Source organism: Gymnoscopelus microlampas, assembly GCF_963454915.1.
Source record: "Gymnoscopelus microlampas genome assembly, chromosome: 19".
Classification (NCBI taxonomy): Eukaryota; Metazoa; Chordata; class Actinopteri; order Myctophiformes; family Myctophidae; genus Gymnoscopelus; species Gymnoscopelus microlampas.
The window spans coordinates 8,967,821-8,989,978 of NC_139956.1; the positions used below are offsets into that span (position 1 = coordinate 8,967,821).

Genomic DNA, 22,158 nt, shown 5'->3' on the forward strand with positions numbered 1-22,158 from the left:
GGCTAAATGGCTATAAAGTGCATTTAGCTTGGACATGGTATTGGAAAGTCATAAACCAGAGCTTTTAAACTGTGGTTGACAATAGACATCCATTAATGTTATACTGGCTTGGACTTTTTACATGCACAGGATTTCTGGGGCTTAATGGCCAGGGGCAGATGTGTGTAAGAGGCCCCAGGGGCCTATCATGGTCCCCCAGGGGCCCATCGTCTCTGTCAATGAGTGCGTGCATGCACACACACACACACACACACACACACACACACACACACACACACACACACACACACACACACACACACACACACACACACACACACACACACACACACACACACACACACACACACACACACACACAGGAGCCTCCCGTGTGACTGACTGATTAGAGTTTGTGTGCATTTTGTGGGTCAAATAAACATTGAGAACGTGTGTGTGTGTGTGTGTGTCATATTTGGACACATTTTTGGCATATTAAAGGTGACCGGTTGAAGAAGAAGAGACTCTATACTCTGTATACTGCCTCCACCTGGTCAGCCGGGGCGCCTGATGGAGGGGAATGGAACTGGTTGGAATTCGTCCTACCCCCCCCCCCCCCCCTGTCGGGTGATAAGACGGCTTGTTAGCTCTCTTGAAGGAGGCATGAGCAGCTCGGCTCTGGGCTATCCCTAGGCTGGCAGAGGGAGTGTAGCGCCCAGGATTACTTAGACAATTGGCACTGGGTGGAAAAAAATGGGGTTGCAAAATCGTGGGATAAAAAATATTCAAAGCAAAAAAATATATATAAAAATAATAAAATACCATTCAATTAAAACTGTGGTTCTCAAAATGTTTTAATTTCAAGGACCTCCATAACTCTGAGAGTGATTTGTACACCCTCAGAGTTAAATGCACACTGAGGATTTTACAGTGTTTCGAGCTTGCGGATCTGCTACTGTTGATGCTTTTGTGTGACGCTGTAGTGTGATCAAGTAGGGCGTTAATTTACGAAAAAAAACCAAAAGTTAAAATATGGAGGTAGCTAGGAGAGAATGAAAAAAGAGGTTGAGAACCTACTGTACAGTACTGGCTGGAGGCAATGTCAGACTGAAGCATTCAGTCTTAAGTCAGTTATCAGGCTACGACCCCAACCTCCCCCCAGCCCCTGATCCCTGGGGGCCCCCGGGGGTCCCATATACTAAGGGGAGCCGCCACATTCATTGTGTTACTGGTTTTAATGACAGGCTTTCATTTCATTAATGGTTTGTCAGGTGGAGGGTCTTTGAGGCCAACGGCTGTTCCAATGGAAACACTGCCAATGATAGTACATACATACCAATAAACACACACACACACACACACACACACACACACACACACACACACACACACACACACACACACACACACACACACACACACACACACACACACATTCGCGTGCGTGTGTATGTGTGTGTGTGTGTGTGTGTGTGTGTGTGTGTGTGTGTGTGTGTGTGTGTGTGTGTGTGTGTGTGTGTGTGTGTGTGACAAAGAGAGAGGGAGAGAGAGGTGACATCTCCAAAATAGACCCTCCATTCAACGAAGAGGCAGCGTATTCATAAATAGTACACACACACACACACACGCACACACGCGCACACACACACACACACACACACACACACACACACACACACACACAGCTGCCCCCTATCCCTTTACCGTGCCTCCCAAGGTAATCCCGTCCCTACGGCAACGGTGCATTGGAAATATAAACACAAACCTCACAGGTGTGTGTGTGTGTGTGTGTGTGTGTGTGTGTGTGTGTGTGTGTGTGTGTGTGTGTGTGTGTGTGTGTGTGTGTGTGTGTGTGTGTGTGTGTGTGTGTGTGTGTGTGTGTGTGTGTGTGTGTACTTGGGCTACTATGAGGGCCAAATGTCCCCACAAGTCCAGCAGATATAAGTAGGAGGACTAGACCATTGTCCTGGTCCTCAAGATTATGGTTGTTTCAGTTGGAGTTGTGCCTTATTTATTCTTAGCTGCACACTGTTGTCGCACACAGAATATAGCTGTTGTACATCGCATAGTGAGCTATTTTTGTCTTTATAGGGTTAGGGTTAAAATATGTGTGTGTGTGTGTGTGTGTGTGTGTGTGTGTGTGTGTGTGTGTGTGTGTGTGTGTGTGTGTGTGTGTGTGTGTGTGTGTGTGTGTGTGTGTGTGTGTGTGTGTGTGTGTGTGTGTGTGTGTGTGTGTGGAAACTGGACACTCTGCTTAGTGTTGCCTTGATGTGTTGAATATTTCATGTCCTCTTTTTCTGTACTATCAACTCTGTGTCTCTGTCTACCCCCCCCCCCTCTCTCTTCTCTTCGTCTGTCAGTTGTGATTCTACCTCTATTTAACTGCAGTTCTCTTGCTCTTTGTTCACGCATGGATCACTGATTGGGCCTTTTAAAAAATCTGCAGTGTGTGCCTTTAAAGCTGTTTTTAAAAAGTACTTTCTAAAACGGATAGTTCCGATCCTTTGCTTGATTCTGATTGGCTGTGTCCTGTTGTACTGTAACTGTAATACATTCACTCAATAAACACACACCTAGAACACACACACACACACACACACACACACACACACGCGTCAGTATCACTGAGCCCATGTCTTGTTCACAATATTGACCGTGTCGTCGCTCTTCATACGAGGAGTATTTCTTTCATCCTGTGAGCAAGGTTTCACAAAGCACTTAAAAACAAGACACACATTTTGATTGACTGATTGATTGATTTATTGACAATATGCACATAACAAAACAAAGTACACAGGGAATAGTCAATAGTCTGTTTCGGGAGCCCATAACCACAAGAACATTTTCTATCACTGTGTGATCTTTGAATCTTTTAACTGTTTTAATTGGGACATGCGTATGAGATTTACATATTTGGTAGCCGCTTTAGAAATAAGGCTCTGGCCGTAGTTTACTGTGATTTTAGAACATCAGTTAAGATTGTAGGCACTCTACTCCACGTTGTGCCTACAAAAACTAAAATTCTTTTTAGTTTTTATCGCATTCCTAAGCCAATAATTTCATGTCCAGCGCACCGGTAGACAGCGGTTCCGGTAGGAGACACAAAAGAGACTCTTTGTGTCTCCTACCAGAACCGCTGCCGGTCATCAAATTATTGGCTTAGGAATGCGACAAAAACAAAAAATCTCCATGAATTCAATGCTTCACGGGGTGTCTAATTGATATAAATAAGTCATTTTTTGGGTGAACAGTTACTAGAATCCATGGTAAACTATGGCCTCTTGCGGCTCATTGCTTTAATTACGACACAAACATGATATAAGATACTTCAATTTCTCCATTGCTATTTCCTACATCTCATGCTAACTGTCTCTGTCTCTCTCTCTCTCTCTTCCAGGTGTGACACGTCACAGATCCTCCGACAACCTCCTGTACCGACTGCCATAACCATGCGCTCCTCCTCCTCCTCCTCCCTCCTCCTCTTCTTCCTCGCTCCCCTCCTCCTCCTCCTGTGCCACCTGGCGTCTCCGTCCGCCGCTCAGAGCGACGGTGAGCTGGTGGTGCAGACGCACGCGGGGCGGGTGAAGGGCACGCGCCAGTCCGTGGTCGGACACGGCCACGTCACCGCCTTCCTGGGCATCCCCTTCGCCGAGCCGCCGGTGGGCAAGCGCCGGTTCCGCCCCGCCGAGCCCAAGCGGGTGTGGACGGACGTGTATGAGGCCAACGAATACCCCAACGCGTGCTACCAGTTCGTGGACACCTCGTTCCCAGGATTCCAGGTAGGAAGAGAACGATTGCAATTGTGTAACCATTTGAGGTTCTTTGATTTCATTGTTCTAAAAACCTCTGGAACTTAGCCTGATTATCAGACTGAAGCTGCGTGGAGCTTCAGTCTGACATTGGCTCCAGTGTAGGCGATTACAAGGGGGAGGGGAATAGAATTTCCCTAAACCAATCCTAAGGGATCCCCACCCCCACCTCCGATTCTCATTGGACAATACATTTTGTACCGAATAAATCCTAGGTTCGCATTTACAACACCAGACCAAGAGGCTGTCCACTCAGAGAGTGGGCGGGGTCTATGGTCTGGAACCAGGCTATCTCGAACTATTTGTAGCAGTGGTGTAAAGTAACTAAGTACATTTACTCAAGTACTGTACTTAATTACAATTTTGAGGTACTTTTACTTTCTGGAGTATTTTTCGAATTGTCTACACTTTTACTTCTACTCCACATATTTTACTTTTACTATTACTACATTTGAAACTTAATAGTTTCAAATGAGTTTGATTAAGTGTTGCACCTCTTCCTCCAGGGCAGTGAGATGTGGAACCCCAACAGGGAGATGAGTGAGGACTGTCTGTACCTCAACGTGTGGGTGCCAACGTCCCCAAGGCCACACAACCTCACTGTCATGGTGTGGATCTACGGTGGAGGTAAGGGTTGCAAACCGCATGCAGCACCCACACACATGAGCCCAACCATGGACGGAGTATGCACCGGGACAAAGGGGACATTATTCAACCCGTTAAGACCTATTAGTATAAAAGTGCACACTAAATATGTTAGTACTTTTACTTTTGGTACTGTAAGTATATTTTGATACCAATACTTTTCTACTTTTACTCAAGTAACATTTTGAACACAGGCCTTTTACTTGTAACAGAGTATTTCTACATTGCAGTATTGATACTTTTACTTAAGTAGAAAATGTGAGTACTTTTTCCACCACTGCCTATATGAATGTGACAGGTAGGAAGTGAAGGGGACTGGCAGGGGGGGGGGGGGGGGAGAGACGCTCATCATGAGATGTGATCCTGGGTCATTTCAGGATAGTGTACATGTGTGTCCTGACTCAGGGGGGCTTCACCATTACACCATCAGCACTATGACAGCACACAACACTTTGGAAGAGGCTGCTAGACTCTTATAGCATGTTCACATTAGCAGCAACAAATCGCTGAGTCACTGTTGAAGTGTTGCTCGTGTCACAACCCGGCCCGTGGGCCATGACAAATTGACTACCACTATGTATGTATTGTAATGTATTCACATTAGAGAAACAAACAAAAGGGTGCTGTCATCTGGAGAGGGACACCTAGAATGGCTGGCACCCACTATTTTCCAGGGAGCACTGGCCAGGTGCTCCCAATGCACCTAATTAGGAACCCCAAGTTGGCCGACACCTATAGTGTGTGCCAAAAAATCCTGAAGGGGGCGTCAACAAGTGTAATTTAGTAGCGTAAAATCTTTATCTTTGTGGGGTATAAACAGGTTTACTTCACATTGCCCCCCACCAGTATGTCTGCAGCTACTATGCCAAGCCCCCCCACCCCCCCGTTGGCAAGCACTAATAGAGCCCTTAACAGACGACGTCACACTGGTTGCAAGTTTCATACTGGTTGCAAATGAAACAACAGGTTGAGAATTGATTGCATGAAACAATCACCTGTGCATCCAGTCTCAATGTTGGTAAACAAATAATTGGTCTATAGGATATGTGGGAGAGACACACACATAGGGGAGTACACCATACAACCACACAGGCCCTGCAAGCCAGGCCAAGGGGCCGTGACACTCGACACGCTCGTTTACATCATCAAGCGTGTGTTGTGTGTGTGGGGGCAAAGAAAAAATATAAATGATATTTGTGCTGCACTTAGCGCTGTTTAGCGCTAATATAGGGCCCTTTAGTCTTCTGGTTCATCTAATTTATCTTGATGCAAATGGATTATTAGTATAAAAGTGTCTTTGAAAGTTCTCTTCGCTGAGTTTGGCAGAAACATTCTAGCCAATGTGATGTTGCACATCTGTTGCACACAGACCAACTTTGACCTTGGACTGTGGTATTGACCTATTTGGGGGGAGGGGGGAATCCACAATATGGGTCCTCCTGACCCTCTAACATACTCACACACTGTCAATTACAATTCACCTGTGACCTGCTAGCTGGACTTTATAGTTGGACTGATATGCTACAGTTTCGTAACCAGTTAAAGTGATATTTTTGTTGTTTTAAAAAAGTTTAATTTCTATATAAACTCCCATTACACCTAAGACAGGCAGCCTCTGTCGATAGCTTTAAAGCACAGCTCAAGACCTTCTTCACTCTTGCTTTTAGCTGATTTTTTGGTTGATTTTTAAGTCTCTGTGTTGTTACCCATGTCCTCACTGTATTGCCTGATTCACTGGCTTTTGCTATTATTTTAATGTTGTTTTATGCTTTTGCTTTTCTTTTTTTTGCTTTATTGTTAAATTGGTTGTAACTGTAATTGTATTCTTGCTCTGTAAAGCACTGTGAGCTGCATTTCATGTCATGAAAGGTGCTATACAAATAACGTTTATTATCATTATTAAATTGCGATAGTAATCATTGCTATGGAATGTTTGGACAATTACGTCCATTTGGTTCCATTTGCACACTCGCAGAGTTAAATTATAACGCTGAGGATTTTACATTGTAGATTGGTGGTCACAGAGATAATGTGTACCTGGTCTGTACACACTTGAGTTACTATAATAATATAAGTAATAACAATAAGGGTCCATTTGGTTCCTGACTATCAATCATTTTGCTGAGAAGCACACGTTGAGAAGCGGTCCGCATCGTATAACCAGATCAATCTAACATGCTGTTGACCCTGTGTGCTCTGCAGGTTTCTACAGCGGTTCATCGTCGCTGGACGTGTATGACGGTCGCTACCTGGCCCACACAGAGACGGTGATTGTGGTTTCTATGAACTACCGTATCGGCGCGTTTGGCTTCCTGGCTCTGCACGGCTCCAACGAGGCTCCGGGCAACGTGGGTCTGCTCGACCAGAGGATGGCGCTACAGTGGGTCCAGGATAACATCCACTTCTTCGGTGGAAACGCCAAGCAGGTACGCTTCAAACCATGTCCAAATCAGCGTTATTATAGTCAACTAAAACCAACAAAATAACTAAAACATTTTAGTTTAAGCGGCACTATGTAACTATTTTTTAAATTAATACAATTTAATTTCACCCAATTTGTATGGTATGTCAATACAATATAACTTATTCAAGTGTGGTGGTTGTATTTTGTCTCACTGCTCTTCTATTGAGACATTTAGATCATGTCTCACCTATAGGATCGGACGAATTTTGACTTGAAGGTCAAGATTCAATTCATCCCTTGAGAAAGCCGGCAGGCACTATTAGCTCAATGGTACATGATGTCAGCACTTGCGGAGGAAACCGAGTTCAAATCCGTAGGGTAGAAGAGGAAAGTTACATAGTGCTGCTTTAACAAAAAAAACAAAAAAAACACAACAGCAACAAACAACAATACCTCCTGAGTTGAACATATTTCTCTTGCCACCCCCAGGTGACTATCTTTGGCGAGAGCGCCGGTGGTGCCTCCGTGGGCTACCACCTCATGATGCCCGACAGCCGTCCCCTCTTCACCAGAGCCATCCTGCAGAGCGGCGTGCCCAACTGTCCCTGGGCCTCGGTCAGCCCCGGGGAGGCGCGCAGGCGGGCCACGCAGCTGGCCAAGCTGGTGGGCTGCAACGGTGGCAACGACACAGAGCTGGTGGACTGTATGCGCACCAGATCTGCACAGGAGCTGATCGACCAGGAGTGGCTGGTACTGTATTTCCTGTTTCCGTCTGCTGCTACATATAGGCTTGTACAATACATATTTTTAGTGAACGTTGAGAATTCTGTCAAGTTGTTCTGCAAAATAGTAGGAGTGCTGGAAAAAAATCAATTCATGTAAGAATCATGATTCTTATTATCTGCGATTCAGAATTGTTTCAGAATTTACCAAATTCGAGCTGACGCTCGTTAATGTTACTTGCATCAAGGCAATTATTATTGGTGTATCAAATAGTACTACCCCTAATCTAAGATACCATCAGAGCCAATCATTTTTTACAAGCAACCCTTTCTGGTATTACATAATTGTTTTTTTGAGCTGCTGGAAATAACAAGGCTACAATTGGTGGTTAATTGATTGGGAATCATTTTGAATTAAGAATCGATAATCGTTTTGAATCACAAATTCGATTTTGAATCAAATCGTGCCCCCAAGAATCGGAATCGAATCAAATTGCAAGATTCGCAGCCCTACAAAATAGGGACGCCGTCTTGAACACTAGACATTCATCACAAGGTTACTTTACGCTTCCCATTTCAAAAGCTAATTCAATGCAACACACAGTAATGTATAGAGCAATGAAAGAGCTGCAAAGTCTTCCATCACAACTCATACAGGCAACAAGTAAATCTGATTAATCTGATTTAAAAAGAAATTAAAGAATATCTTATGGAATCTGCTTTTTGATTACGGCTAACTGCACACTGTTTAATGTTTCTACACAGTGTAACTGAAATCTAAATCGGAAATTGTAACTATGGTTGTTGAGGTACTGTATCATTAAGATTTCTGCAATGATTTACTACACCATATAATTGAGATTGATTATAATTTATTTGACCATTTTGGTTGTATTTTAAGTGTTTAACTGTTTTCTGATAATGTCATGTAAATGTATTTCTGTGTGGAACCCAGAGTAGCTGTTGCTAAGGTAGTAGCTAATGGGGATCCAAAGAAACAAAGAAACAAATAAACAAATAAACAAATAAACAAATAAACGTGGTTAAGTAAATGTAAACCTAATGTCTTGTGGTCAGGTCCTGCCATGGACGGCTTTGTTCCGGTTCTCCTTTGTCCCCGTGGTGGACGGAGACGTGATGCCCGACACTCCCGAGGCCATGCTCAACTCTGGGAACTTCAAGGACACTTCGGTCCTTCTGGGAGTCAACCAGGACGAAGGCTCCTACTTCCTGTTGTACGGAGCGCCCGGATTCAGCAAGGACAACGAAAGCCTCATCTCCAGAGAGGACTTCCTGGAAGGTACTCACACCTCTTCACTGTGGTGGAAGAAGTACTCCCATTTTGTACTTAAATACAAGTACCGATATCAAATTGTAGACATAATCTGTTACAAATAAAAGTCAGGTATTAAAAAATATCGGGCTAAAGTAGTTCATGCATGTTTTATAATGTAATAATTTATATCTACAAAGTAACTAGTGACTAAAGTTTTCAAATAATTGTAGTGGCGTAAAAGTACAATATTTGCCTCTGAGATGTAGTGGAGTAGAAGTAAAAGTACTGGAAATTGGAAATACTCAGCTAACAACATCATCTTATTCTCCATATATGTCCTCCCCGCTAGGCGTGAAGCTGAGCGTTCCTCATGCCAACGACATCGGTCTGGAGTCGGTGGTGCTGCAGTACACCGACTGGATGGACGAGAACAACGGTCTGAAGAACCGCGACGCCATGGACGACATCGTGGGAGACCACAACGTCATCTGTCCCCTCGCTCACTTCGCACGATCCTTCGCCACCAGAGGCAACAACGGAAACTCCCAAGGTACTGTAGGACCTCAATACAGCAGTGTGCGTGTGCGTGTGCGTGTGCGTGTGCGTGTGTGTGTGCGTGTGTGTGTGAGTGAGTGAGTGAGTGAGTGAGTGAGTGAGTGAGTTAGTGATCTAGGGGTGCAACATTTCATTACTTAATCTATGGTTAATAATCGATAATAATTCATTACTTCATCTATAATCGATAATAAAATAATCAATAGATCTACATGTTTAGAAGGGAATGTTTGATAAGCTTTTGGGGTCGCCGGTATGGTGCGGTGGGAAAGTTCCAGGCATCGTGGAGGATTCAACCACATCAGTCTCCACGGTGCCTACGGCAATTTGCCCGTTTTCATGGGTGTGAAGCCGGGCGGGGAGGCTGATTGATTGACTGAAACCTTTGTTTCAGGGAAATCCATTGAGACCAGGGTCTCTTTTTCAATGGTGCCCTGTGTACAAAAGAACATTTACAGCAATGTTTTTACAGACATGACAGAGACAACAAGTACACATAAATATAATACAATAAAAAGGTTTAAAATGTTTTCATTAAAGGTAGGGTAAGTGATATTTTTTGGTTAAAACAAAAAGTATTTTGTTAAAAGGTTAAAATACTATATTCTGATAGTAATCATTGATATAGAGTGTTTTTTCAGTAACAGATGTCTCCCTGTCTCTCCAGCTCTTTAATAAACAGTAAATACATTTTTCGGTAGGTTTCAAAATCTCAGCCAATCAGGAGAAAGTACCCATTTTTAAGCTTAATTGGTATAGTGTTCCAGTTCCAATTTTGTCTGCTCATTTCTTAGTGTCATCACTTCCAATTTCACTTATACAATCTGTATCCTGATTGAGTTCTCTATCCTGGTTGGATAAAATTGGAAATGAAACTGAAACTGAAACGAAAATGCATTTTCTGTTTAATAAAGAGGTGGAGGGACAAGGAGACTCCTTTTACTGAACAAACACTCTATAGCAATGAGTACTATCAGAATATAGAGCTATTTAACACGTATTTTAACCAATGCAAATCACTTACCCTACCTTTAAAACCAAATATTACACCAAGCAGGTGCATGGGCCTTCTTCCAATATAAGGTCAGCTGTGTGCGGGTATGTGATGAACAACTTATCCAACTTTGTGCAATGACAAATAAACAGGAGAAATGTTTATAACGATCTGTTGTTGCAGGACTAAGAACACTGTGATCACAACAGATTGTTTTCATTGTGTAATTAAAACAACCCGGGGGAAGGGGGAATAGCAGAGAAGTACAACTTTGTTGTGGAATGCTATTGAAATGATATCGTGACATAACAACATGAATTATGAAACAGAGAGAATGGACATAAAGAACTTCTCCGTCTGCCTCCACCTACTCCTCTTCTCCTGTTTCTAACCACATATTATCCTTTCTGTCTGAAATGTCTTTATTAGGAGTAACCCCTTGAGATGAATCATCTCGTTTTCGAGGGGGTCCTCAAATTACAAAATACACTTTATACATTAAGACAAATATTTTTTACAGACAAATCTGACAACAACAACCAGACAAAACAAACAAAACAAGAAACATGACAAAAAAACATACAACGATAACACAACAACAACTACAACAGTACACATAGCACGTATATGAAACATTGCGTCATAGATCAGTTATAATGATGATTAGTCAAAACATTAACAGGTAATCTCAAGGTGAGAGAACAGGTCTTAGTTGATGTCTAGAAGTGAAAGGTTCCATAAGCTGTTTCAGATACTGTGGATAATCAAAATGAATACATTTAAAAATGAACTGCAGCCAGTGCTGCTGTCTTCTGGATGTGGGAGATGGCAGGTTGAGATTTTCATACATGGTACAGTGATGGGTCACATATGGACAGCCAAGAGTAAATCTGCATAAGCGGTTGTATATTGAGTTAAGAGGAAGAAGGTTAGTTTTGGGGGCAGTCTGGTAGACTACATCAGCATAATCGAGAATTGGAAGTATAAGTTGTTGAACAAGTTCTATTTATTTATCCTTTCCTTTCCCATCTTTTCTTTTCTATGTTCCCTCATCTCTATGTCCTCCCATGTCTCCATCTCCTCTCCTCTCTCCTTCCTCCTTCCATCAGTGTACCTGTACCTGTTTGACCACCGTGCGTCCAACCTGGCGTGGCCTGAGTGGATGGGCGTCATCCACGGATACGAGATAGAGTTTGTCTTCGGTCTGCCACTGGAGAAGAGACTCAACTACACCTTTGAAGAGGAGAAACTGAGCCGCAAGATAATGAGATACTGGGCCAACTTCGCCCGCACCGGGTGAGTGACATTTCAAGGTTTTTGTTGTTTGGCAAAAAGACACGAGGCACACTAATTGACGAGGTGGAAAGCATTGCAGACGTGAGGCGTGATGAGTCACTTGACATCGGTAAAAGGAGACATACGGGTTATACATGAGCAATGTGGGTGAAGTGGAAGATATGGGTTTCGACAGAGTGGTGTCAAGTACTGTACGCAATTAAATCCCTTTAAAATCAGTTAAAGTTGTTCTAGAAGACCGTGACCGGTTTAATCACCCTGTTGGGATTGTATTCTTCAATAATGACCAGCATGACTATTGATTACACACACACACACACACACACACACACACACACACACACACACACACAGTTTGCACGCACGTTTCCAAACACACAAGGTACACTGTCGTAAACCCCCCTCCTCTTTCCCTCCAGAAACCCCAACGCCAACCATGAAGGTATGGTAGAGGGTAAGCGCTGGCCTCTCTTCAGCGTCAACGATCAGAAACACGTAGGACTGAACACAGAGCCGCTGAAGATCCATAAAGGTCTGCGCAACCAGCTGTGTGCTTTCTGGAACCGTTTCCTACCACGCCTACTCAACATCACTGGTAAGGACTACTTAAACCTCAGGGCTCTATACTTGTGAATTTTCAGTTTTCTGTTATTGTGGGGGAATGCGTTTGCTGAAAATAGCTGATCTCCAAGCTCACAACGCGTCGCGCTGCGACGTGTTGTGAGCTTGTCGATCAGCTATTTTCTGATGGCTGAAATGAAAGTGCTTTCTGAATAATTCAGTCAATGCTACCTGAGATTAATACCTAAGTCATGGATCCTAAATCAATATTTTCTCCGGGGACAATTGTCGACTACACTTTTCAAATCAATCCACAGTTTAAAATACTACAACAAGCCCATCTTCCCCCTATATTTGTAGAGAGAGTAGAACACACAAACCACAACGTCAAATTCAATACAAGCCAGTGTTCAAGGGTAGTGACGACGCCACTGCTGTGTTAATTAAGGTCCTTCCAAACCCATCAATCACGATACAGATATAAACATTAATGTTATCACCCTGAAACTATAGAGGCCTGAGTTTCTTTGTGGGAGAAAAGTGCGGCCAGCTATAAAAAACCTCAACAGATATAGAGAGAGAGAGAGAGAGAGAGAGAGAATGATTGGGTTTGCAAAGGAATGCCGGGCATGGTCAGTAACGCAGACAGAATGCCCACACGCGCACAGGCGCACACACACACACACACACACACACACACACACACACACACACACACACACACACACACACACACACACACACTCGCGTGCACGCACACGCTAGGCTCAGTATTTTCCATCACAACAGAACACAACCAAGAGCGTGGATGCAGTGGTGAAGGTCAGGCGATGAGAGATTTGGAGTGTGACATTCTAGATGATCGTATTTATCCTCCGTAGAGGTGACCTTACAGCTATGTTCCGTCTCTGTCCCTCCACAGCCTCCACTCCTGTTCAGTCTGGACTTAGTTTGATATTAATCTCACTCACTCTAATTTTCGCCGTCCCGAACGAGACATAATTATTGATCATCCGTTCCCTCAGATCAATATGAAAATCGCTCTCTGTCTATTAGATGAAAACTGCTTCACAGCAAACAAAGTCAGTTTACGATGTGGGTTTACAAAAGCATGTCAGATAGAATCCTTCTCTAACAGTACATTGCGGTTGTAAACAAAACTCACTCTCATGGCAGACACAGTAAAGCTGCGCATGCCGTTGGTTGGTACCATTATGTTTTTGTTTGACAGGAAGTAGTTAAGATTGGAGTTCGCACGCTCTATAAGAGGGGCCAATAACAGGCCTACGTCAGCTACAGTAGCTAGCTAGCTCTCACTCATTACTAAACGGCTTGCCTACAATTTGGCAAAGAACATGATAAAGTAACTTTGTATGTTAATGGTTATTATGCACAGAATATGTATGAGTGGTCAGAAATTATATAAACAATAATAACCAATGACATCATCGATCGTCATTTCAAAAAAGATTTCAACATTTATTTGTAATTGATGCAAGAGGCTCAATTAATGCCTTCTATTTCAGCACGCTAACTTTCCAAGAAGACAATTAGGCTGTAGTTTCTATTCGCACACATGAAGGAAGATCTCTCTTTCTAACCGGTTCTCTCTCTCTCTCTCTCTCTCTCTCTCTCTCTCTCTCTCTCTCTCTCTCTCTCTCTCTCTCTCGTCTCCAGACAACATTGACGAGGCGGAGCGTCAGTGGAAGGTGGAATTTCATCGCTGGTCGTCCTACATGATGCACTGGAAGAGCCAGTTTGACCACTACAGCAAACAGGAGCGCTGCACTGACCTCTGAACCCCTCCCCCACCATCACCACCACACACACACCCACCCAGAGAGAGAGAGGGAGTGCGAGAAACAGAGAGAGAGAGAGACAGACAGAGAGAAAGAAAGATTTTGCTGTGAAAGATCAGTTCCCTCCATAATTTGCTCGTGAAGTAGGCTATAGATACTGTATCTTCTATAACTTATAAAATTTTCACTACACACACAAGAACAAGCTAAAACGTTAGCTAACTCATCTGTCTCACACACACACACACACACACACACACACACACACACACACACACACACACACACACACACACTGTTCTGACACTGTATTTATGTTATTTATTTAATTTATTCACAGCCATGTGTTTCTTCTCTGAACTTATGTTGTGATTGTTTTGTCCGACGTTGTGAGATATGCTGGTACGTCTCCATCGATGCTGCTGTCGTTTCATTGGCCGCGTGAAATTATGGAGGGAACCGGTCAGCGCCGTTGCAGGAAGTAGGAAGGGAAAATGTCAACGGCGTGCCATTACCTCTTGTGTGTGTGTGTGTGTGTGTGTGTGTGTGTGTGTGTGTGTGTGTGTGTGTGTGTGTGTGTGTGTGTGTGAGAGTGTGTTTATGTGTGTGTGTGTGTGTGTGTGTGTGTGTGTGTGTGTGTGTGTGTGTGTGTGTGTGTGTGTGTGTGTATGTGTGTGTGAGAGAGTATGTTTATGTGTGTGTGTGTGCGTGCGTGCGTGCGTGCGTGCACGTGTGTGCGTGTGTCCATGCGTTGTGACCGTGTGACGTGAGCAACGTGTAATTTATACTCCGACGCACGACAAAGTATAAATAAGGCCTGAGACTCTGATCTCCAGGATTCTGTCAGTTCGCTCCCTTTTTCTTTTTCTTTTTTTTTCTTTTATACACATCGTTCAGTTTTACCAGTTTTTTTCAGGGATTTCTTTCTCAACATTTCAGGGTTTTTGTTTTGGACAACACTACTACCACTAACTACTGCTTCTACGAAGTTTTGTTGGACTGTATGTTCTTTATTTGCCACTTGCCCTTTGTTTTAAGCTGTATTCGTACATGATGCTGTCGCTTTGCCGACAAGATCGAATAAACAATAAACAAGCTAACAACAAGCTAATACTGTGTCGTGCTACGCAACACACTGTTAGCTTGCTGTTAACTTGTTAGCTTGTTAGGTTGTTGTTAGCTTGCTAGCTTATCAATCGTACTGCGGAGCTAAGGCATAATACTTGCAACATAGTTGTCCGTCCACAGTGTCGGCAAACAAAAATGCAGTGTTTGAAAGCAGTGGCGAAATGAGTTGCTTTTAATACTGTTAGACGACACTCTTCTGCATTGTTCGTGTCATTTTGTGGACAGACAACTTGTGTAAAAACAGCCTGTTGGGCCGTTGCCAGTCTTGTGTTGTTCTGTCCAAGTCCGTTTGAAGACCATCTTGAGACCGTTTGCTGTATAATACCAGTTCACTTGGTGGTCTTTGTCGTTAAGCAGAGCTGTAGTAATGTCTTGAGCATTGCTTGTGACTGTGTGTGAGTTGTTCCACTGGTCCTTCTCTCTAGTTCTGTGGCGTTCAGGTAGGGAAGGAGGAACGGGGAGGCTCAACTCTTGTCCGTTGCCACCGACCTACCCCACCGCTCTTGTCTTTTTCGTCATCCATGTTTCTCCCATCCATCCATGTGCTTAATTCACGCTCCGTCGTAACACGCCGTTGTTTGTCGAAAATTGACGATCCTTAAGATCACAACATGTCACATTTGTGACACGTTGTGAGCTTACAGATTGGCTATTTTCGCCAAACAACACTTTGTAGGTCAAAGTATTAATCAGACTTTTGTGAGACAATGTGGATCTCGCATTTCCAACCACAGCGTTAAAAGGGGACGGGTATTTTCTCCTCGCCAGAAACCGGCTGCATTGTGGGGGGACGTGAGCTGTCACGTGTGGCAGAGCGGTTGTGAAACTAGTGAAAGCTCCCTTCGTTTTCTCAAAAAATTACATTTAATTTCCGTCCTCCCTGGAGCAAGCATGCAGCTTCCAGACGTGCTAACGTCGCTAACGGCCCGTTCTGTGTGGCTTCCTCCAAGTTTATTGTCGGTCAAACATTTGGAGCGGTCCCGATATATTACTGACTTTTGAAGCCAGACAACGTAGTACAGTATTATATTTTATGTATTACAGAATGCTTGTAGATAATTATAGCAGCTGTGTCCACGTGATCGGGGAGAAATTAATTGTTGGAACCATTGAACTACTGTAATCATACAATCAAGTGATATTTTAGTGGAAATGAAACATGGCAGACATTTTTCACCATAATATAGCAACACATGCCAAATTAAAAGAGTAACCAAATGTCCAGTTTGTCAAAGTATCCTTTTTAAATATGTCTGTTTCTGTGTTCCGTGTGTACGTCCGTCCGTGCGTTGTTCGTCTTTACCTGTTGGTCCCACATCATCAGTCACATAGATAGGAATCGCGAGCCATTCATATACTGTAGTACTGCACTGAAACACAAAGTAAATGTTTGTGTATGTGCATGCGTGTGTGTATGTGTGTATGTGCGCCTGCAGCGTGTTTGTGTGTGTGTGTGTGTATGTGTGTGTGTGTGTGCGCACGTGTGCAGCATGCATGTATTCATTTCAGTCCAAGCCATTGTTCCCTCTAATCTGTCACGACTGATTAAACTCTCAAAGGCCTCGAGCACTGTGAGCGATAACGTCATACCCATTTAGCCAAGGTTGCACTGGCGCCTTGACCATAATTTTCACAACACGTCATATGAAGAACGTGTAATTCAGTCGCAAATCTCCGGTCTGAACTAGGCCTTACAGAACCTATAGAGTAAAAAAAAAGCCCTTCAAATATGTGAAATAACAAATGTGGATAAAAAGCACTATAGCCCCCTATTTCAGTGGATATGTTATTTTGGATTCTGGTTTTATATTGTATAATTTGATTGTTTTTAACTTTTGTATAGGTTATTATTGATGTGCTGTAGGTACTCTACAAGACAGCATATTAGAATATATCCTTCTCAAGCTGGCAAGACTTCAGAAATGTAAAAAAAGAAAAGAAGGGAAAGCACTATAATGCCAAAAACATGAATTTATTATTAGCCTTAAAAATGAATTGCCTACGGCAGCAATCTGCCTGATGAGGAGTAACTGTAACACCGATTTATACGTTGTGATGCGTTGTGAGCTTGTATATCTGCTATGTTCTGTACTGCATGTACAGTACAGTACAGTATTATCGTCTCCATATCTTATGATTTATGTAATTCGCATAGAAACCAGGCGTGATTTGAAAGCATTGCACTAAAAACGGATAGATCGTTTTGTCTTGTGCACGCGGGACCGTTTCTGTGCACGGCCTAGAGGGAACATGGGTCCTGTGTGTGTGTGTGTGTGTGTGTGTGTGTGTGTGTGTGTGTGTGTGTGTGTGTGTGTGTGTGTGGTATATCCTCATGTCATATGCAGCTGGAGTTTAAGTGTGTGTGTGTGTGTGTGTGCGTACGGGCAGTGGTGGAAGCAGTACTTGAGTACTGCTTCCAGTAGTAATTTTACTTTCTACCATTATGTGCGTACGTGCGCATGCTGTTGATATTCTCTGCGTATAGTGTTTCAACCACTCCTCCATCTCCATCCCTCCATCTATCTTCCTCTCCGTCCGTCCGTCCGTCAGTCTGTCCATCTCTCCAGCCGCTTCCCACTTTTCTTCCTCCACACAGACCTTGTCCTCCTCCTCCTCGTTTCCATCCCTTCATCCCCAGTCACTTTGACTCTCTCCTCCTCCTCTCCCTCCCCCTTCTCCACCTCTTTCTCCATCTCTCCCTCAACCATCCCCCCACTCTCTCTCTCTCTCTCTCTCCCTGTGTCTCTCATCCATTGCTGGTGTTCTCATTAGCCTAATGGAGGGGTACAGTAATTCACTCAGCGATGGACCGACGTGACAGAGCGCTGTGTCAGCCAGAGAGAGAGAGAGAGAGAGAGAGAGAGAGAGGATAGTGGACGGACGGACGGACGGACGGACGGTTGGGTGGGTTGGATGGATTGTTGGATGGATGGACGGACAGACAGCTTGTTATCAGTAGCAGTGGAGTCAGGTGAAGGTCGGGGCGGATGAGAGTGGGCGGAGAGAGAGAGAGAGAGAGAGAGAGAGAGAGAGAGAGAGATGAGAGAACGGAAGACAGATGGAGAAGATGAAATGAAAGAGTGAGAGATGCATTTTTATAACCCTAGCTGCTGTGTTCCTTCCTACCGTATGTACTGTATCCTAATGGTGGGGAAAAGTACCCACATGTTTTGCTTTGGCCTATAAGGAAAAGTGGCAATACCACAATACCACAATACTCTGTTACAAGTAAACGGCCTGCACTCAAAATCTGACTTCAGTAAAAGTACAAAAGTATTGGTATCAAAATATACGTGCAGAACCAAAGTAAAAGGACTGAAATTTCAAATATCAAAAATAGCAGGTCTACAAGCTCACAACACTCAAGTACAGCACTTGAGTAAATTACTCGTTTGTGTGCGTGCGAGAGCAAGTGCACATGCACGTGCTCATAAAAACACTGTATTTGTGTAGATTCACCTTTTTGTTGACATCACTATGTTTTATCGTCGAAGTACATACCTGTGTGTGTGTGTGTGTGTGTGTGTGTGTGTGTGTGTGTGTGTGTGTGTCCAGTGTATTTATCATTACTGTCCACTAATAAACTGTCCGCCTGTGCAATATCAATTCATATCGACACTGGAAGTTAATTGTTTGACTGATCGATTGATTGATTCTGCAAATGGATTTGATTATTGAAAATGTACCAGGCATGATCGAATGAAATAAAAACCCTCCTGTATTTATGGATGAAAGCACTCTGTGTATAGTAATAGCTATGAAAAGAGAATATATATATATATATATATGTATGGATATACGGTTCACTAATACATAATAACTTATGTATAGAGATATACCACACAAAAAGAATGCATGTGTAAAATCCTCAGTGTTAAATTAACTTACATGTAATGTTAAATTGAACAACATTTTGTTACATTTAAGTAAAAAACAACAAAAAGATATATAATTTAAAGTTGACAAAATGAGTATTTAAATGTAACTTAATTTAAGTTTGAATTTAATTCTGAGAGTGAGAGTATACTCAGAGTCACAGACCTGTTTTAGTTAAATTAACACTCCGGATTTCATGGTGACCGGCTTGACTCGAGTGACATGTCCTTGAGCGCCTCGCGTCCAATCGGATGCCTGTGCTCGAAAGCTCTAAGCTCCTCCCTCCCTCCTGCGGCGAATCCCCCTTTGTGCATGACTCGAAAGCCCCGCCCCTAACCCCCCCACCACCCAATAATATACTCCAACCTGACTGTTATTTTCAGTACCACAAAATATTCTGTGTAACCTGATTAAAAGTTTTTTACTTAAGTACAGTACTCAAGAAAATGTACTTTGTTGCTGTCCAGTACTTTTTGTTTTTGAACATAACAATGCCTATTTATCAAAATTACTGTAATACTTCTTCTGACATTAGGTACGTTTGATGTTAGCAATAATGTACTACATTGATGACTGATAATTGAATATATTTGATATTTAAATGCAATTAATTAACATATACAGGTAGTGGCCATGATGAGGTTGAGGAGGAGGAGGATGATGATGACGACTAGAGGAATATATGTATTTAAAAAAGCAATATTTATTTGTGTACAAACATATGAAACGTGTGCCATACTGTATTTGATTTGACTCGCTGTCACATCTTTCGTTTTTTTGTCTTTTCGTTTATTTAAAGGGGCGTAAGTGATATTTCTTTGTTGTGACATTGCAAAGAGTGTTTGTTCAGTAACAGAGGTCTCAGAAAATACCTTTTCCATCCAATCAGGAGAGAACCGTACAAAGCTCATTTATTTGTTTGTGTTCCAGCTTTTTGTCTGCTCATTTATTTATATAATCACTTCCAATTTGTACTTGTTTATCTTGTATCCTGCATGAGTTCTCTCTCCTGGTTGGATACAATTGGTATCTCAAACTGCAAATGTATTCTCTGTTTACCAAAGAGCTGGAGAGACAGGGAGACCCTTGTTACTGAACAAACACTCTATAGCAATGATTACTATAACAATATAGAGCTATTTAACACTTGTTTTAACAAAGAAATACACTTATACCTTGTACTGTTGTACTGTTTCTGCTTCATGGTTGTCCAGTTTGGGTGGCTAGTACTTTAAGTGTTGAAGGCTTGTGTATTGTGTGTGTACAGTACAAGTTAGGTATATCATGAATGCTAGCTCACAGCAAATGGAAGTAAATCAATAAAGAGCGCCCGCTGCTTCCTCTGTTCCCCAACCTGACTCTGTGTGCATTGTGTGCTTTTAATAATACTTAAGTGTTCAAAAATACAAATTACAAAGTACTTTTTCTTTTTCATATACATATCAATGCATTGCTGTATTGAAATTTGCATTTTCCCAAAAGAATCAAAGATTTTCCAGAAATTGTCAAAACAATATAAATAATAGTGAAATAGAGCTTAAAGGGATATTCACCCGCAAAATGTCTTTTTTTCTATCAATTACTCACCCGATGGAGCCTTGAATTCATGGAGATTTTTAGTTTTTTGTCGCATTCCTAAGCCAATCATTTAATGATCGGCGGAGACTCAATGAGTCTCCATTGAGTCCTATACCGGAGACTCCTCTGGTCATCAAATTAGGAATGCGACAAAAACAAAAGAAATCCATGAATTCAAGGCATCATGGGTTGTGTAATGATAGAAAATAAGTCATTTTAGGGGCGAACTATCCCTTTAAGTGGTAAATTCATAATTCTTTTCCCTTGCTAGAAATGTAGTGGAGTCAAAAGTACAATATTTGTTCAGTCATACGTATCCAAAAATACAAATACTCAAGTGAAGTACAGATACTAAACAAAAATGCAAACGTCAAGTAAATGTTTGTTACTGTCCTCAACTGATACCCATGAATGTCAGCTTAGCTTGGTGAAACCACACACAGCAAACACTATAATGAATGATAAAAACGTGCATTATTGTGCGCGGATATATGTGCAGAAACGTTCCCACCGGCACCTTTTTCAGAGTGCATTTGACGCTCGCAGAAAGCTGCACAATAGACAGCGGGGTGTTAATACATTGGGGGCCCCACATTAAGCTCTTGAAACGGGCCCCCAGAACCTTAAGGACGACCCTGACCGATTTCCGTGATGTTTGAAGTACTGTAGTAGTACTGTCAGAAAGATTTGGGGCAGAGGTTCTGCTCTGGCATCCAGGGAGTGTGTGTGCACAGTTTCGCTGTGAGCAAGCCAACAGTGCCAGAGATTAGCTGTTCACGGACGGACAGACAGGGTGCCAAACATAGTCTCGGCCATGCCTTCGGCCTGGCGGAGACAATAAATAAAAAAATTAAGTGTTGAATTAACATTGAGGATGTTGTAGACTGTGGTCCCAGAAATTGTAAATGGTCCTAATCATGCATATCAAACTGGCCGTCCTTGAAATAAAATGAAATTAAATAAATCCCTATTTTTGGCAGGCTATTATAAGCACAATGTTATTAAAAAACCAACAAAAAAAACAACAACGATAACTATAATAATGATAATAATTATTATTATTACTATTATTATCATTGCCAAATGTTAAAAAAGGTTGGGAAAAGATTGATGTTAGTTACAGTAACATAATTACAGTGACAATACACTGACATCTAGTGGTACTACACCAACATTGCAGGCAGCTGCTGTCAGACACACTTTGCATAATCTGTGTCTCTTGTTTATCTAGTTTCTGGTGTGACTTCCAGCACCAGTTTGGGTTTCTATCACTATCATATACTCTCTTTGTGTGACACTGTATTATTCCTTTGTCAAATGTGCGGAATTTCCATGGACATTTCCATATCTGCCAGTGTCGGCCGGGTCCTATGTTGCCTATAGTGGGGTGCCAGGACACTCAGTCATTTCAAATTCATGTGAAAGTTTGTGAAGAGGACCGTCTTAGCAGCTGGAATCAGTACAGAGGCACTTGTAGGGTGTAACCCGAAGGTGTATTTATTTACAAAACATGACAGACATTTAGGAGAAACACCC

The 22,158-nt window shown here is 42.6% G+C and overlaps 1 protein-coding gene across 3 annotated transcripts in view; it reads left to right on the top strand.

The window, feature by feature from the left end:
- The window catches only part of ache (acetylcholinesterase (Yt blood group)), a 38,689-nt gene extending 18,405 nt beyond the window's left edge, over window positions 1–20,284 (top strand). For 2 of the 3 annotated variants that reach the window (XM_084043406.1, XM_084043407.1), the window contains exons 2-10: window positions 3,377–3,758; window positions 4,295–4,415; window positions 6,636–6,859; window positions 7,327–7,587; window positions 8,637–8,859; window positions 9,185–9,385; window positions 11,494–11,680; window positions 12,100–12,275; window positions 13,919–20,284. In XM_084043406.1, the coding sequence (XP_083899532.1) occupies window positions 3,429–3,758; window positions 4,295–4,415; window positions 6,636–6,859; window positions 7,327–7,587; window positions 8,637–8,859; window positions 9,185–9,385; window positions 11,494–11,680; window positions 12,100–12,275; window positions 13,919–14,040 (1,845 nt within the window). In that variant the 5' untranslated portion in view covers window positions 3,377–3,428 and the 3' untranslated portion in view covers window positions 14,041–20,284. The remainder of the gene's footprint in view (window positions 1–3,376; window positions 3,759–4,294; window positions 4,416–6,635; window positions 6,860–7,326; window positions 7,588–8,636; window positions 8,860–9,184; window positions 9,386–11,493; window positions 11,681–12,099; window positions 12,276–13,918) is intronic. The other variant, XR_014599691.1, reaches the window with a different exon arrangement.
- The last annotated feature ends 1,874 nt before the right edge of the window (window positions 20,285–22,158 follow it).